The 16,244-nt window shown below is 38.9% G+C and overlaps 2 protein-coding genes across 2 annotated transcripts in view; one reads left to right on the forward strand and one right to left on the reverse strand.

Annotated features, from left to right (window-relative positions):
• Nucleotides 1-5,835, forward strand: part of STARD6 (StAR related lipid transfer domain containing 6) — a 7,123-nt gene extending 1,288 nt beyond the window's left edge. Inside the window, exons 3-6 of the mRNA XM_009274742.2 lie at nucleotides 2,239-2,365; nucleotides 3,507-3,624; nucleotides 4,719-4,812; nucleotides 5,137-5,835. Of these exons, the coding sequence (XP_009273017.1) occupies nucleotides 2,239-2,365; nucleotides 3,507-3,624; nucleotides 4,719-4,812; nucleotides 5,137-5,290 (493 nt within the window). The 3' untranslated portion in view covers nucleotides 5,291-5,835. The remainder of the gene's footprint in view (nucleotides 1-2,238; nucleotides 2,366-3,506; nucleotides 3,625-4,718; nucleotides 4,813-5,136) is intronic.
• A 485-nt stretch (nucleotides 5,836-6,320) lies between these two features.
• Nucleotides 6,321-15,552, reverse strand: POLI (DNA polymerase iota). Its single transcript, XM_019470868.1, has 9 exons — nucleotides 15,444-15,552; nucleotides 14,540-14,704; nucleotides 13,578-13,730; nucleotides 12,332-12,568; nucleotides 11,453-11,631; nucleotides 11,091-11,182; nucleotides 9,481-9,614; nucleotides 8,369-8,571; nucleotides 6,321-7,257 (listed from the first exon to the last, which is right to left on the reverse strand). The coding sequence occupies exons 1-9, from the start codon at nucleotides 15,478-15,480 to the stop codon at nucleotides 6,433-6,435; spliced, it is 2,025 nt and encodes a 674-aa protein (XP_019326413.1). The 5' UTR covers nucleotides 15,481-15,552; the 3' UTR covers nucleotides 6,321-6,432.
• Between the last annotated feature and the right edge of the window lie 692 nt (nucleotides 15,553-16,244).

The following is a 16,244-nucleotide window of genomic DNA, read 5'->3' on the forward strand; positions in this document are numbered from 1 at the left end:
CCTTATCCCCCCTCTCTTTTTTTTTTTTTTTTTTAATTAAAATGCCTAATGGGTATTAAATTATATTAAATGCCAGTCTAGACAGCTAGGCAGTAGAGGAAAATCTGATTCTTTTTTGTTCTCAATATGATGAGATGTTTGTGATTAGTGGTATTCTAAATCCGAAAGTCTTGCTTGATTTTTCTAATTATTTCTGAAGGTTTGAGCAAAGAAGGTATTAATTACAGAAGACAATGCTATATCACAGGTATTACAGAAGAATTACTCTATAGTATTATAATGGAAAATAGCTGTAATATTTCATTAGAATATGTTAAAAGTACTGTTATCTTAATAAGAATTTGCATACTTTGTATGTGGCATTATTATTGTATTTCAGATCTTACTTGAGTACAGGTGGATGTGAAGGAGTGAGAGTCTAGTTGCATAGAATTCATAAGAATGTGCCTGACTTTTTTTCTGTGGTGGAAAAAAGATATGCTATAGTCTCAATCAGGCACGAAGCCGTTTTCAGTTGTACTCAGATCCGTACATAGCAAGTCCTTTGCAGTTAGGAGAAGCATCATCATGCTTTCTGCCATTTGGTACAGCGAGCCAGAATCTTTCATTCATTTATTTTTGTACAAATCTTTGTCACATTAACAAGCAGTACTGGTCCCTAGCGTGTCTTTTGTGAAGGAATACTAGCTGTTTCTAGAAGCAAAAGTATAGCTCTTCCCATTTTCAGTTTGATATTGAATATTTATTAACCGTGTATCACAAATGCCAGATTCTTTTTTAATTGGCAGGAGTATTAGCAGTTTGCTGCACTCGCTAAAAGAAATCAGTATTGGGATCTGGTAGTGAAAAGCAAAAGAGATCCTTGCTTCAGGCAGGTAAAATATTTTTCAGCAGAGTTCAGGGCAGCGTTTAGGTGATTGTTCAAGGCTGAATAGGATTTCATTTGGAATTATGTCACCTAAACTCAAGAAAGACAATGAGGTTATGTATTTCAGTTTGTGTAAGACAGCGAGACTAGATTTGGTGATCCAAGCGGTCTTTACCAGGCTTACTTCCTCTTTTTCCAGTGTTCTCAATAATCCACTGTAAGAACTGGAAATAGAGATTTTTTCACAAGTGTGCCCTTTCTTTTATTCTAGCAACTGTGTCTTTCAGAAGCCTTGCCTAGAAGAAGTCCTCCTGATTAACAACTCGCACTGAGTTTAGGAGAGAAGATATTACAGGATGCAGGCGAGAGCTGCTTAGGAGATTGGTAAACATAAGTTCATGGGAGTTATGGAAATAAAGGGTGTATCCAAATATTAATGTGCTGGTTTTAACTGGTCCTGCCACAGCTTACGTTTGCTGTTTTTGAGTAGGCATTAAAATGTTTTCCATCACCATCGGACCTGCTGTAGTTAGTGGAGAAGCGAGTTTCTGGAGTAGTCATATACGCCCACACTGCGCTCACTCCACCAAGGCAGTAAGTGGTGACAACAGTTGCGGCAGAGTGAAGAAGCAGACCCATGATTTTACAGGGCCTCTGTTTGGGTTTGAGCTTGGCTATCTTTGCTCTTTCTGACTTACAATCATGCGTCATCAGGATCTGTAAATCTGATTTCATGTTTCTTAAACTGTTTGCAAGCATAGTGTCCTTTGCACTCATCTGTTGTCATGCAGCATCCTTCACCTTTGCATTTAATTGCTGTCTGTGAGTGCTTACCGTAGTGATTCACAGTTTCTCCAGGAACTGGGTGTGAGAACTGTCAGTATTGGTGAGCAGTTCCCAGGATTACAGGAGTTTCCTATTTCCTTGTGAGATGCCCCCTTCCCCTCTGTGAACTTTCCCTTGAACAACTCAGAAGATTACGAACAAAAGCTGGAGAAGTGCCAGAATGTACTAGTTCATAAATAGAAGATTTGCAATCAGTGTCAAAATGGATTGAAAGTCTCTATATAGACAAAAGAAATTAATAGATGAATTGCATATATTTAAATTAGCAGGTTCCTATCTAATAGCTCACAAATAATTAATGTAAAATATATGGTGTCAAGAATGTAATGGTCTCAAAAATCAGTTACAGAATAATAATTTTTATTATTACTTGGATTTTAATCAATCCATCAAGTGCAATCACATTCGTGTGCGTTACCTCATTATAGCCTGGCATCCCCAAGTGCTAGACGCTTATTATTTTGTAACTTATTTTTCCAATTCATAAATGTGAATTCAATATCTGTTTTTTTTACACAATCTAGATACCGTGGAGAAGGGATAATTAAGGAAGTCCCTAGTAAAATTATTCCTTTTATGTATCTTCCTGAATATCGAAACAAATGGGACAAAGCATTACAATCTTACAAGCTGTTAGAAAGGATTGACCAGGTAATATGATAATTTAATATAAAGATTTTATTTTAGCTCTTTCTGCATGAATTATGGTGACTAGAAAGACCTCTACTGGGATGAAGGAAGCTCTCAATGTGATATACGTTCTGGGCCGGTAAAAACTTCTAAACCCGCTGCTTGTGTGAAATGGATATGAAATGTGTCCCTCCCTTTACGAGCTAAATATTTATTGTGAAATAAACGTCCTCAAGCATGCCAAGAATTGAGTCCGTGGGAAACAACAGAAGTCTCCATCAAGAGTAGGGTGAGACACAATCACAACAGAATGTAGGGAAGGCTCCCCTCTCACAGTGAGCGTGGTTTACACAAATTAAAAAAATCACCAAAGTCAAGGGCAGCATGGAGATTGAATTGCTGCTGTACTAGTGCTGTGAAGTACTGTATGTTCTGAACTCCAGTTGCCTGGGGCTTTGTCTCAGGCATTCTGGAAACCCAGAACTCGGAATTCCTGTGAAAGAGTATCAGTCCTGTGTTAGCCGGCTTTGATCTAACCGCTTTAGAGAGATGGCCCTGTGTACGATGGAGAGCGGTCTCAGGATGTATTACACATACATGAATGACTCAAGTGTATGAAAAGTACTCTCTGAACTGGGGGGGGGGAATCCTCCCCTTTTTGTCTTCCCTGTACCTCTCTCACTTTCCTCTGCCTGGGTTTGCTAGAATTGGTCAGATGTTACGATGTAGTGGTACATCCAACCATACCTTCTTTGCTTTTTTGGGAAGTGATTTAGTTTAACAGGTTATACATCTTTGTCCTAGAACACAATGTGCTAGGTTGCATGTGTATTTTAATGCAAACAGGCATTCTAGCTCCGCTGAACGTGGATACTACATGTGCACGTTTTGAGTTTTTCCACACAGAAACTATATTCCTGCCTCAAATCTAGGCCACAGGGAATGGCAGCGAATCCCTACCCTGTTTTACTGGAAGATCCCTTTCACGGCTCTCATGTTGGTTCAGCCCTAACTCGATAAGAGAACTGTCATCTTATGCTAAAAATAGGAATCCATTTTTGCCACACTCTCATTATTCAACATGTAATGCTGCTTTGCCAATTAAATAAAGCTTAGCTTCTTACGTATTGATTAAAAAAAAATTACTTTTACTTACTCGTAGGACACTGGTATATACCACAGTGTAACACACAGTTATGGTATGGGACTGATTTCATCAAGAGACTTTGTTGACCTGCTGCATGTTAAACCATATCCTGGTGATATCCTTACAACTAACTGTAAGTTGCATGTAACTCCCTGCATGTTTTCATATTTTGGCTGCATTCGGGAAATCCTACGGGGAATGGCTGTAGAAGTTCTGCAGGCTAATTGTGCTATAGAGTACCTTGCTCCGTGTGTGGTCTTACTGATGCTAACAGTCCCCTCCTGTTTATCCCCAGAACAAAGCTGGTTTTTTTAATTCTGAAACTATCAAAATTGATCTTCAGCGGAAATACTGTGTTCTTTGTTTAGTCTCCTATTATGCCTCTATTTGAAAACTTGAAAAAAATGTAGTAGCATGAGGAAGCTGGAATTTATTATTTTGCTATATAAATTCAGTGTTTATTTAATAACACGTTTCTGTACTTAGATGGCTTCCTGACCAAATGCTACTGGCCTAATACGCTATTCTCAGAGTGAACTTGCTAATTTGCTCCATATTTGATTCTGAGTTTGGCTCTGTAAACTTACACAAAATGTAAAATGATTAATATTACAACTATATGGCCAGCCAGGAAAATATCTCACTGCTGCTTCATTTCTGTGCTAATCTTTTTCCTTTGTGCGGATCTTCGTACATGGCAGAAAACAACATTTTTCAGCTTGGAACTTCACTGACCCATCAGTTTTTTCCAAGCCATAGTCTTACAATACTTATATTACGCAAAAGTAATGAAGAACTAAACAAAACAACCCCTCCTAACTACTACGGTGCATGTGTGCAGCAGTTTCCTCATCTTCTCTGTAATTGCGTTTACTAACTAATGACATCTGCTGACAAACTGACTTCTCTGTCCAGAACTAAGCCACACCTCAACACTTAGGTATGTGTAATCACATCTCAAGGATAGTACTTTCGGGTGTACCTGCCCAAACATCTATAGAAACTTCTACATGTATTGAATTACTTGCACAACTCTGTAATGTCCTTTAGGTGTTTTGTGTACAGAATGGAATTGCTGAACACATCAGTGACCATATTGTGAGATCTTGTACTACCCCGTAGTAGCTGGAGCAGTTTCTTGTTTTTAAAAGGTTTTTTTGAGTTGTATGATTGCCATATATAAATATAATTAATTTGATTTTGCTTTGTGTGTCTGGTGACTTCTAGCGGTCAGTGTGGAATACTCCAGCTGCCCTCCAACTCCCTCTTGTGTCCGAGGCTATAACAATCCCTGTGGATACGTGTGTTCACCTTTGCCTGAGTAAGTATTTAAAGCCCCCTTATATTAGCATCTTTGGTTCCTGAGTTGTCTTCTCTATACAAAGCTTAAAATTTACTGAAGCACACAGCTTTTTTTTTTTTTTAATTTTCTTTAGACAGTTTTGTTCTGAGAGAGTTTTGTGCAGATCAGTTTTGTGACTCAGACTATCTTTTGAAACAATTGAAACTCTTCTACATCCTCCACTTTTCGTATTAGTAATTTCAACAGAGATGAACTATAAATTGTAAACATTTCTACATCTCAGTAAGTTTCACAGCAAGAGTAACAAGCGTTAACTGAAGGATTTTGCTCCTTTCATCGCAGGAATCCAGAGCATTCTAAGCTAGTTGTATTTATTCAGCCAGAACTAGGAGGAATGCTCCCAGGTTCTGTAGTGGAGACAGCATTACCTACTACTCTCATAAACTTAATCACAGAAACAAGAGCTGGACTGAAAGGCTTGAAAGACCATAATTAAATGTAAGTGGAAAATAATAAGCGCTTAAGTCACATGCATCTTTTACTTGGATTCATTTTTAAAGTAGATGATGAAGTTTAATTGCGGTTTATGTGGAAATGTATAAAGCTTAACTGTTAAAATGGTGAATGCTGGTTTTCTCTGTTCTTGGGAATGATGCAAGAATTTACACTGAAGTACCCTCAAAGTACAGGATGTTGCTTTCAATGTAATCAGGTGATGTTTTGTAATATTTTTGCACTTTATATGCAGAGAATATACACACACACACGAGAATCCGGTGATATAAATTATAGCAATGTTAAAATACAGTAGTCAAATATTTTTGCTATAGCTTTAAACACACTTCGATAAATTTTTACCTCAATTATGTACTCTTGACTGAAACAAGCAAACATCTTGTGTACTAGAGACTTTAAACACATTTATTAACTGTAAGTGTGCAAGTGTAATTAGCAACGATTTCACTGTTTTGGAATTAAATATTTGAAGAAAAGCCTGGTGAATTTGTATATAGCAACTCATTAAAAGCTGCTCTTTATGCACAGAGTTGTCTGTCACTTGCTGAATCCTGAGCACCAAACCTAAACAATTTTTATACGCTGACTAATTTCCAGGAATAAGCTGGTGGTATGATTCATTTGGAAGTAATGTTTCCCATTACCCATTAGTATTTCTGGTACCTCAAGTTACGGGTTAACTGCAGGAAATAGTGATAGCCATGTGAATAGCAATTTCCATTACAAATCACAAACAGTGATGCAAATTAAAGAACAGTGTGAAAATTGCTTTCATGTTCTCTGCTCAATCCCCTCCCAAGTTGTTAGAAACAACTAACTGCATACATAGTATATGTAAAAATTAAAGTAAAAACTCCTTCCCCCCAGTCAGCATGTTAAGGTATTAATAGTGAATACTAAAAGACATTTGCATACTATAGTATTTTTAGGACACCTAGATTCATCAGATAACTGTCAGTTTATAAGAAGGAAAAATAAGACAGACAAGTCACCAGCAGTTTTTATGTCAAAAGTTGTCAAAATATATTTTTAATATTCACATCTTTACAATTTATAGCAAACTTCTCGTAACTAAAGTGCCTTCAAGTGCTGATTCTTATAGTGTCTCTTATGAAAAGTGTTTCACTGTGGTTTAAAATACCTTAGCAAATTGTTAGACTGTGATAAACATGGTGCTGTATTCCTTCTTCCTTTACTTGTTTTAGGCTTTTCAGGGGGTTTATCCATAGAAGTCTTGGACACGGGTTCCTGGTTCTTCCATTCAGCTAGTAGTTCTTCTTGCACATCTGCAGGTAGTTCGTAAAAAGTCTTTGTGTCAACATCAGGAGGAAATACAATTCCCACTTGCCTACTATAAGTTTTATCCTCAGAAGGTGTTTCAAAGGCCTGCTTATCTTTATCCAAGACAGGGACATGCAAAACGGTTTGGCTGGCTCCAGCTTCCAGAGATGACAGATCTCTCCCTCTGAAGTTCAGCGAGTCAGTAGGTTGTTCTGCCATACTGCTGCTTGTCAGTGCACTTCTGGGACACTCAGAAGAACAACTGGCCCTGGAGCTGTGTGCCAGAATAGCTGCAGATTCATGAGCTGACGGGAGATGTATACTGCACCCTGCAGAGTGCGTATCACTGTTCAGTCCCTTAGAATTTGGGGAAGTGCTGTGTACCTCTTCTGCAAAACATACCGACGGCTGACCCGAAACATTCTCAGTAGGGATCGCTTCTGTTTTTTCAGAAATAATTTCTTTTTGAATATCTTCTGGAAGTTCTCTGAAGACTTCCTGGTCGATATCACCAGGAGACAAATGAAATGGGAAGTCAGGAACTCCTGCTTTTTTTACATTGCTTTTCTTTTCCTCTGAAAGCTTCCTAGCTTTTGTAGTTCCAGTTCTGTTGCAGTTCTGGTTCCGAGAAGCACTTCCCTCACCTTGTGAGACATCTTCCACTTCCTGTGGCAAAAAATGTATGTAAAAGCATAAGTATGTTCTGTGTAATCTACTAGTTACCAAGCACTATTTTACTAACAGCAAGTTCTTCAAATTATTCCTTAACACAGTAATTTTTTTTTCCTTATGATTGGTAGTGTGTTTTTAAATCTTATTTTCAAACATAGACCTTAAAAAGTACATGCACGTAGGAATCCTTTTCTTATTTTAAAGTAGCAAATACCTTGAAGTTACATTTTATTGCTTTAAAACTCTGTGGAGCTTTAGAATACACGGTATGATGTTAATCCCTCATATTCCTGAGCAGTTGAGAAACAGACAAGTTTATCAATGTACAAAATTGCTATGTCAAGATAGAAACAGTGCATTCATTACACAACATAATTTTGAAGTTACTAAGTTTTTGTATTAAGTACTGAAAGCATCTTGTGGAAATACTTAGCAGCTTTTCCACAGACAGCTCCTACGCTGTCTAGCATATGTGATTGGGAAGTAGGAGATTTGTTCAATTCCAAGCAGGAATGAGAAGCTCACTAGATCAGAAGCTAGTGCTAGTAGCAAATACAGAATTGAATCTTTGATTAATTTCTAGCCTGAATGGGGAGACTTGAGAATGCATAGGAAGGTAAATAATCACTGTGAAAGTATCTTCATAAAAGCAACAAGGTAAATTATAAGCAACTTCAAGGAGATTTTAGTCCAAGGTAAAAGATCCTTCAGTATGACAGTATCTGAGTAAGTGGCCTGTTGTTTCACAAATGCTAAATAAAGGGCAGATATTAATGGAATGAACAGCCAAATTCAGCAATTATTTTTTCTAGAATACATTAGTCTGGATTCTTCCCCTCTGCCCAAGTTAAGGGGCTTGATAACGTAGCTGGCTGTCCCATTTAAGACAGTATTAAATCTCTTTTAAGCAGTCTGTCTAATGAAAAAAAGCAAACAAGTAACACCTGCTCAGAAGACTCCAAATAAATCTTAATTTTTACCAGGTGAATAAAACTTAATGATCCTAAAAATTCCAGAGCAGTTAAGGTTTAAATCTATATAATAAAGACAGAAATATCTCGAAGCTTTCTTATCTGCAGATAGTTTTCAGTATCTTCCAGCTTACCCGGACACGTTTACCAGAGCCTGATGGTGGTGACATCTGCTTTAGATAGAAACCAATTGATCCTTTCGTGCTGCTAGGAAGATCTTTGAGGTTGGAGAAGCAGACACCCAAAAGGGTAAGATGAAATGGTAGATCTACATCTATCATCTTTCGAAAGAGTTTAATTAGTATATCAACCAATGGGGATATAACGTTGCTGCTTTCTAAAAGAAGAAAGGTTGGGAAAAAGCAATGTATATAATCAAGAGTAACTGACTAACATTGATTTAAATAGCAAAGTACAAAGGCAAACACTGCTAAAGGCTTCCAAAATAATCTGTCAATATAGTCGTTAAGAATTACAGAATACAAGCCAAGCTGAATAGACATGAAAAATGATCTAATTCTACCAAAAAGGGCCTTTACAGGGCCACGTAGGTGTATAACATTATCCCAACATCGATAACAACGTGGTTCATTGGAGTTTGCATGACATATTGTATGAGCTGACAGTAATTGTTAGTCTCCTCCAATGTAGAAGTCCAGTAGCAATTTTGAAGTAAGAAGCTACACAGACTTTCAATAGCTTCTCTAGGACTGTGAGAAGTGATTCAGGAACTGAAGTCAGGGAAAGGTGATTCTCTGTGCTGACACAGCAGAGATTCAGATTTATTTCCCCACCTCAATCTGGATGAAGTGTCAAATGAATTGCAATTGCCGGTTGGAAAGCTTAAGTCTGAGAAGGATGAGAGCCGTTATGTTACTGATTTTCAGAGGTACATCAAAAAGACATTTTATTACATAATAAAACTGAGAACATAATTCAAATCCCTAACAGAGAAAAGCGGATTATTAATCCGGGAAGCAGCCCCCAGTCGCCCTTTCCCAGCCCACCAAGAAATTTACTTCCAGGAATCCAGCCGGAGTAGGTTAAAGCATGGTAGTAACATAGAAGTTATCCCAGTTCTATATGTTTTTAGCATATCTCATCAAGATACATCCATTACAAGTACTGGAATAGTTTCCAAATATTAAATGTATGGAATATTATTGTGAATGTAAGGAACGGAATTTTACAGAGAAGTTAGGTGGTAGCAGCACAAAGTTGATACTTTCAAAAATTTTAAGTTTACCTTTTCCAAATTTCTGAATGAGATGAGGTGGAATAGGACACTGACGACTTTCCCGATTAAACCATTTATTGGTTGAGGAGAACCGGCGTATGGTCAATCTTACTGTGTGGGGTTGTCTTCCATCTGTGTACACTCTATGGAGCATTAATGCACACAAAGCAATAGGCATGACTACGAGTATTTTTCAGAGGGTCTCTAGAAACTGTCACAGCACCTAGGTTACAAAGTCAAATTAAGCATTACAGATCTCTCTCAACTGCTGGCTTTACTCCACTGATTATACGGGGAACTTTGGGTCCTAGCTGGTTCCCTGAGTTACCCGTAAGTTAGAAGTTCAATACAATGTGAATACTGTCTCCAAGAGTATTCAACTGAAGTGAATGTGAAAATTAAGTGGGCCAGTCTGCAGTACTGCCACATTTCAGTATTTAATACACTGAAAGCAGTACAGTCTTTGCAGTTATACCCTGTATAATCCTCAGCTTTTAGCTCTTCTTTTTGCTTTTCAAGGAGACATCCCCACTTTGGCAGCTGGCTTTTGGATGAAGGGTAAGAAACAAAAGGATGTAATTGCTTCTTTCCCCCTCCAAAAGGCATGGGGGGGTATTTTCCCTCCAAAAAAAAAAATCTCAATTCTCCATGTTGTAAATAAGGTAGGACAAACAGCCTCGTTTCAAATTTTGTGATTACCAAGCAATGTCCGAGATGCAGATAAAAGACTGCTTGCCCACAATGTTAATATAACTAAAATGGATATATCTTGTGAGACTTGCATAGATGTGGGGACAGAAAACCTTTAAGACCTGTAGATTATTTTGAGGCTTAGAGAAGCATGCAGAGAATATGAAAATACTTAGAGGAAAAAAAATAAAAATCAAGAACTAATGGGGGACACAAAGGCTATTCAGGACTGACACAAAGAGGGTTTCAAAAATCAGAAGAAGTTGAAGCATGACAGCACAGGAAACACAGTTCAGTGCTGCTAGAATATTACTCCTTTTTATTAATTTCTTTTACATAGAGAGTCACAGGATAGAAAGGGAGGATAGGAAAGTCACAGTAGTCAAGACATGAGTAAATGCATCCTCCTGCTATGCTGGTGTTTTTGTCAACTATCGGGTTTGGGTGCTGCCTGGATTCACAGGGCAAGGGAAGGAGGAAGAAATGAAAATGTTCTTTCAAAAAAGCAGCTGTGGAATAGGAGACAAGCACAAATGGTGATAACCAAGGGTCTGGAAGTAGAGAAAGTCACTTACGGAAAGAGAAACAAAACCTTGGGTCCTTCACAGAGATTAGTGAAGGTGCACTAAATACTGCGATGCAAAACCAAGGCAACAGAGGAGGATCAGCAAATGCTTTATCAGAGAGGCTGCACAGGAATGGAAGGGCTGGCAGCCAGCCTGGGGGCAAGACGAAAGTGGGGCAATACAGCAGGACAATGCATGAATTGAGAAAAAAAGACCAGAGGGGAAGTTGGAGAGGCAGGTGCTGTCCCTATACATGGCGTTTTGCTGAGAGAAGAAGCGTAGAGTGAGACAAACCTAACATACGTGCCTAGTCCCTTCAGGTCACAAATTCGGTCATCAAAAAGAGCTACTGAAGACAGTCACCTGTCTAGTAGGTTAGGAAGCAGTTCTTCAATTTTCTCTTTAACTTCCACTTCTGATGAACATTTTTTAAAGGAATCTTCATCACTAAAGGACTAAAAAAACCCATTAGTCCTTTCAATTTTATATTTACTTCAACATTCTGAAGAGGAAAAAAGTATCACAGTTAAGTGTGTAGAATTAACACCGCCAAGATATCTTTGACACTCAGAGCTCAACTGAATTTCAGGAGAATTATCCATTAATTTGAGTTGTACTAGAGAATACATACAAAAATGCATCATTTTGGTTAGTCCAGCAAAGCTGTGTAAAACTAAAAGCGATTTTTTTGCTCTTTATAAAGTACTTCAGAACAATACTTGTACCTGAGGAGGGCCTGATGGCATCACAGGGGCGTCATCTTCTCCGTAGCTGAGTTTTTGGATACGCTGCGCAATAGAAACACCTAGTTCCTTCTCTAACACAGCAGACGGAAACGCTTGGAGATCACACACGTTCCTAACACCCAGTGTTTCAAGACGTTTGGCAGTTTTGTAGCCAATGCCTAAATAAAGTGTGTATTAAAAATACACAGAAAAGTGAAAGTAGGTATATACATACATATAAATAATGCCCACCTGTGTAGTACTGACAATTATTTTCACTACTGCAATGCAGGCTTTTCAGCAACATTTTTGGTGAGTTTCCATTCGAGTTTCAGAATCTGCCATTAGAAAAGCCATACCGGGACACAGCAAAAGTCTGCCTGGGTCTGTAGCCCACATCAATGCTTCCTGGCCAACAGCACAGCATCAGTGTAGAATAAGCAGGAAAAGTATGTCCTCAGAGTATTCTATCGGGCTCCAATAGACTGTTTTAATAACCCTCAGTAGGTTTCCAATCGGCAAGTTTAAAAAAGTTTGTATTTAAAACCTAGTATCAACCACAATGTTTGGGCTTCGATAAAAATAAACTGAGATTTTAGTATTTTTGAAGGTATCTTGTGAAGTGCTGCAAGGCATTTATGTCACAACCGAAAATTAAGAAAACCAAAGTCCTTTCATTCCTTCTGCTAAGCAAAACTCAAACAGCTTATTAAAAAAAAAAACACAAAAGCACCCTAAACACACACCTGCGCACCCTGCTGCCTGCTTGTGAGAACTAGATTTTAAAATTATTTCAGCTATAATTTTTTCAGTATTTTTTCTTATCATCTTAAGAGTTGTCAGTATGTTCTCCATCTATGCTCAGAGCACCATACTTACCAGGCACTTTCTGGATGTGATCAAGGCTGCGTATTAGATCTTGAGAGCTTTCAGGCAGAAGAACTGTTTGCTGATTTGGTTTAAAGGTCCCAGATACGAGTTTAGACAGTAATTTGTTAGAGGCCACTCCTGCACAGCCTGTGAGGCCCAGTCTCGCATGTATGGCTTCCCTGAACTCTTCTGCAATCTGAGATCCAATAACTAGTCTTACATGCGTTGTATCCTGCAAATTGATAGCTGCAAAGAAAAAGAAGGCGGTGTTCAGTATGTAAACAGCCACCTAGTTAGCTAATTCTCTAGATTTAGGTATTTTTTACATTGCATTACAGCAGTACAAGGAAGTATGGTCTCAGGGGTCAAGTGGTATTGCCGTGGCTTCTGTATCCAAGTTTAACCTCACTCTTATCTCCCAAAAACCCTGGTAAAAGGGAGACTGCTGCTGTCCAAAACCAGGGGCATACTGTCCAGGAAGCATAACATTTAGGGAGTATTTTAAATACAAAATACAATCTATTAAGAGACGTTAAAGAAAAGCATTAAACATCACAGATTCTTGTACCAATGTAACCAAAGTAGAGACTTACAAATCTTTCATTTAGAGGGCTTGCCTTGCAGCTAAGCCTTTATTACTCACATGCAAATGCCAAATGAGGAAAAGGACGGTTCAGGCATTTCCCTCCTCTCCAAACCATAATCAAAGCCATTGCAATAGCTCAAAGTCCAAGAAAAAACCAACTGCTTTCCTTCCTAGTGCGTGAAATGAGTATCATGGCATAGCTATTGCATTCACGTCTGACAATGTGTGAAGCAGCTCAGTTAGCTAATTGGGTCTCAGCAAGTCTATTCCTGACCTACTTAGTGGCTGTAGCAAAAATTTACTGTTTTTTGTTTTTTATTCGTTAAAAAACTCACTCCGTTTTGCCAATTGACAACAACATTCAAGCTGAAACAAAATTCTATGTCTTACTACAGTAAAACTACTTTAAAGAAAAAAAGACAATGAAAATCTGTTCTCCCAAATCATTGTACGTGCTTACCTACCACAGAGATTTATTTTTTGTACAGTCTAATTGGAACGCTGATTAACATTTGCGATACATGTGCTCTCAAATACAGAAACCAAGCACAGAGCAATCCAAGTTTCCAACTGTTCAGCTCTGGACAACACTTAGAAGCAGACAGATACTTTGTACTGAACTTCACAAACGTTCACCATATTTTTCAACATGAAGAATGTTTAACTCACCTTGGTTGTTGTACACGTGGCCAGAGACACAGACTCTGGAACATCCACTTTGCTGTAGCTCGTTTAGTCTTTTCTCTACAATCTCTGTGATATCCACAAAATTTTCATCGAACCCGAGCCTCTCCACCAGCGAACAAAATTCCCCCAACAGCTCTAGGAGGAAAGGTACCCAAGGATCACATGCACACAACTAATACTGTGAGGTTTTCACGTCTGCATCAATCCACAGCTGACTTCCTACGGACTCAAGCAGGATGCTTGCATGAAGAGAAACTCTGTTCTCTTCCAGATAAAATAATGAGGCACCTACTTTAGCAAAGGTGAAGAGGAGGAATATTTCTTCATCCCACAACTGCCTCTGTCAGCTGCTTTTCTTCTCCCCAAATCTCTTCTTTCTTTCCTCATTTCTTTTTGAAATCATAGTTCTCAACCCCTGCAGTACTTTCTCCTAAGGAAATCTGTTTCCCAGCTAGGTGGGCTTTCACTTTTAAGTTATTACCATTTCACCTGCTAACACTGCTAATGATAACAGCAGTAATCAGTGACAATGCTGGCATATCATTTAATTAAGAGATACCGGAGAAGTTCACCCACTCGAAGGCTTCAGCATTCTGTCCTCCATTGCTTCACATTTGGACGTACGTTACTGCAGTCAGTATTTAATTAGAAAAATTGTTCCTGAAGGACTACATGGGCATAATCCTAACGTAGCACACGGATCCCACATAACGTCAGTATGACACGTGTATAGTGCCTGACCCAGACTGCCACCAAGTCTAATAGCTTATTTTATGAAATACTGACATCGTACGACTGTAAGCATTACCGCCATGGCATGAGGCTCATTCTAGTAAGAACTTTTAGAGCAGGAAAATGTCGTCTGCTATTGCACACGTGTGCGCGTGCACGCAGAATTTAACAGAAAGTGTTTGTCCTCTGCTGAAAAATTGTTAATTTTGTACCTGTGACCTTGTATGACATTTCCCTGTATGGCGTTAGATCTTCTCCATTAACCAGTATCAGTTGAGGACACTTCTCTTTAGCATCCTTGACAGACATCATTTTCTTAACTCCACGTTTTCTGGCTTCATAGTTACAGGTAACTACGATGTATTTCTGTTGCACGCCTAAAAATAAAGGTTAAATGTGTTTTAAAGTTCAGGTGTCTCGGTACTTCACGGAAGACCACAGTACTTTCATGTACTGCAAAGACGGCAAAGCATATGCTTTGATCAGAACGCAACGTCACAGAACAAGCAAACCAGCACAACAGTCTTGTTTTACAAGACTATGAGAAGGACAGATCTCTTGCTTTAGGTTACTGGACAGTAAGAACATTTTAAAACCTTACAGGTATTTTTTCCCCATTGTAATACCGCTCTTAATTTTGGGCCTTTTCAGCCAATCTTACCCGTGAAAGTGCTTTTTACGTAACAGTCATTTTACGATGTGCTTTCTCCACTGGTCGTAGGCGCCACTGCCTGCCTCGCATTCATTCTTAACTTCTGGACGGGAGAAAGCATGCATTAAGCATGACCGTGTCAAAAGGCTCGGGCTCACCCGTGGCGCTCAGCCCTCTCTATGCCCATGTACGTTACAAACCAGCTTCAATCCCCAGAACTGCTCAGACACGTCGGCAAGTGCCTGTACTTGCTTGCGCTCAGGAGGGTTTATTAATCTTGTAGTCACAGCTACGTGGAGGCTAGACTGCACCTTGCTCACACTGGATGTGGCTAAAACTCCACTTCAGCTCCGCTGCGACTGCCTGTCTCTCACCACACAGGCATGTCCTTGCTTTATTCACGTCCTTAGTTTCTTCTGCCTGAATACACATAATCCCCAAATTAACAGCAAGGTAACTCGTACCTAAAGGCTTGTCTCTTAATTCAGGATTACGGATCATTTCTACTTGTGCATAAAAGCAGTCCAAGTCAACGTGCACAATCGCTCTGCACGCGGCGCGTCTTGCCGATACAGACTTGCTGTGGCCTGCTGCAAGGAAAGTAAATGAACAGGTTAAAAATTACTTGCCACCTTACATGTGATTGTAACAATTTTTTTTTAATTAATTCATACTAATAAGCAGATATTACAAGAAGAATATAAAATTTACAAGTTTTATACTAATTCTAGCGCTGCGTTAATTCTAGGATTACGTATGAGCCTAAGTCATCCATAGTAACTCGGGTTGCTACCAAACACTCCCGTTTTCGGAGGGCCAGTGGTATTTGTTTTTCACCGAACCATTTTAGAACATCGCTTTACTGATACAATATCCTTTCACAGTGGAACGCTGAAACTTCTTTTTAATATATTTCTGTAAAATAATCTGTCTTTAACTCCACTAAGATAGGTCTATCAGATATCTGCCTTTCCCGGGGCGGCCAGTGAAGATGGCAAATCACCATCCAACAAACGGCAAACGCTGCTATGAAAACAAGCCCGCCAAGTTAAAAAAAGGCAACGGAAAATTAAGGGGGGGGAAAGAAAAAAAAAAAAAGCTTTTATTTCTCCAAGCTGAAAAGAACCCCAATAGGTTGATACAGTCCAAATGAAACCCCTTGTTCTAAGGGAGAAGCAAAGCGGCCACCAGCAGGATCACAGAAATAAATTAAAAAAGAACCCATAGGTTGATACAGTCCAAATGAACCCCCGGCCTATTTCTCT

This window comes from Aptenodytes forsteri, unplaced genomic scaffold (assembly GCF_000699145.1).
Source record: "Aptenodytes forsteri isolate BGI_AS27 unplaced genomic scaffold, ASM69914v1 Scaffold112, whole genome shotgun sequence".
NCBI classification, from domain to species: Eukaryota; Metazoa; Chordata; class Aves; order Sphenisciformes; family Spheniscidae; genus Aptenodytes; species Aptenodytes forsteri.

Excerpts from the sequence above, each read along its gene's own strand:
- POLI (XM_019470868.1), bottom strand. The coding sequence starts at position 15,480 with ATGATCCGTAATCCTGAATTAAGAGACAAGCCTTTAG. Across the intron at positions 14,705-15,443 it reads ATTAAGAGACAAGCCTTTAG|GCGTGCAACAGAAATACATC; the intron begins GTACGAGTTACC and ends CTTTATTTTTAG. Across the intron at positions 11,183-11,452 it reads TGCCATCAGGCCCTCCTCAG|TCCTTTAGTGATGAAGATTC; the intron begins GTACAAGTATTG and ends GGGTTTTTTTAG.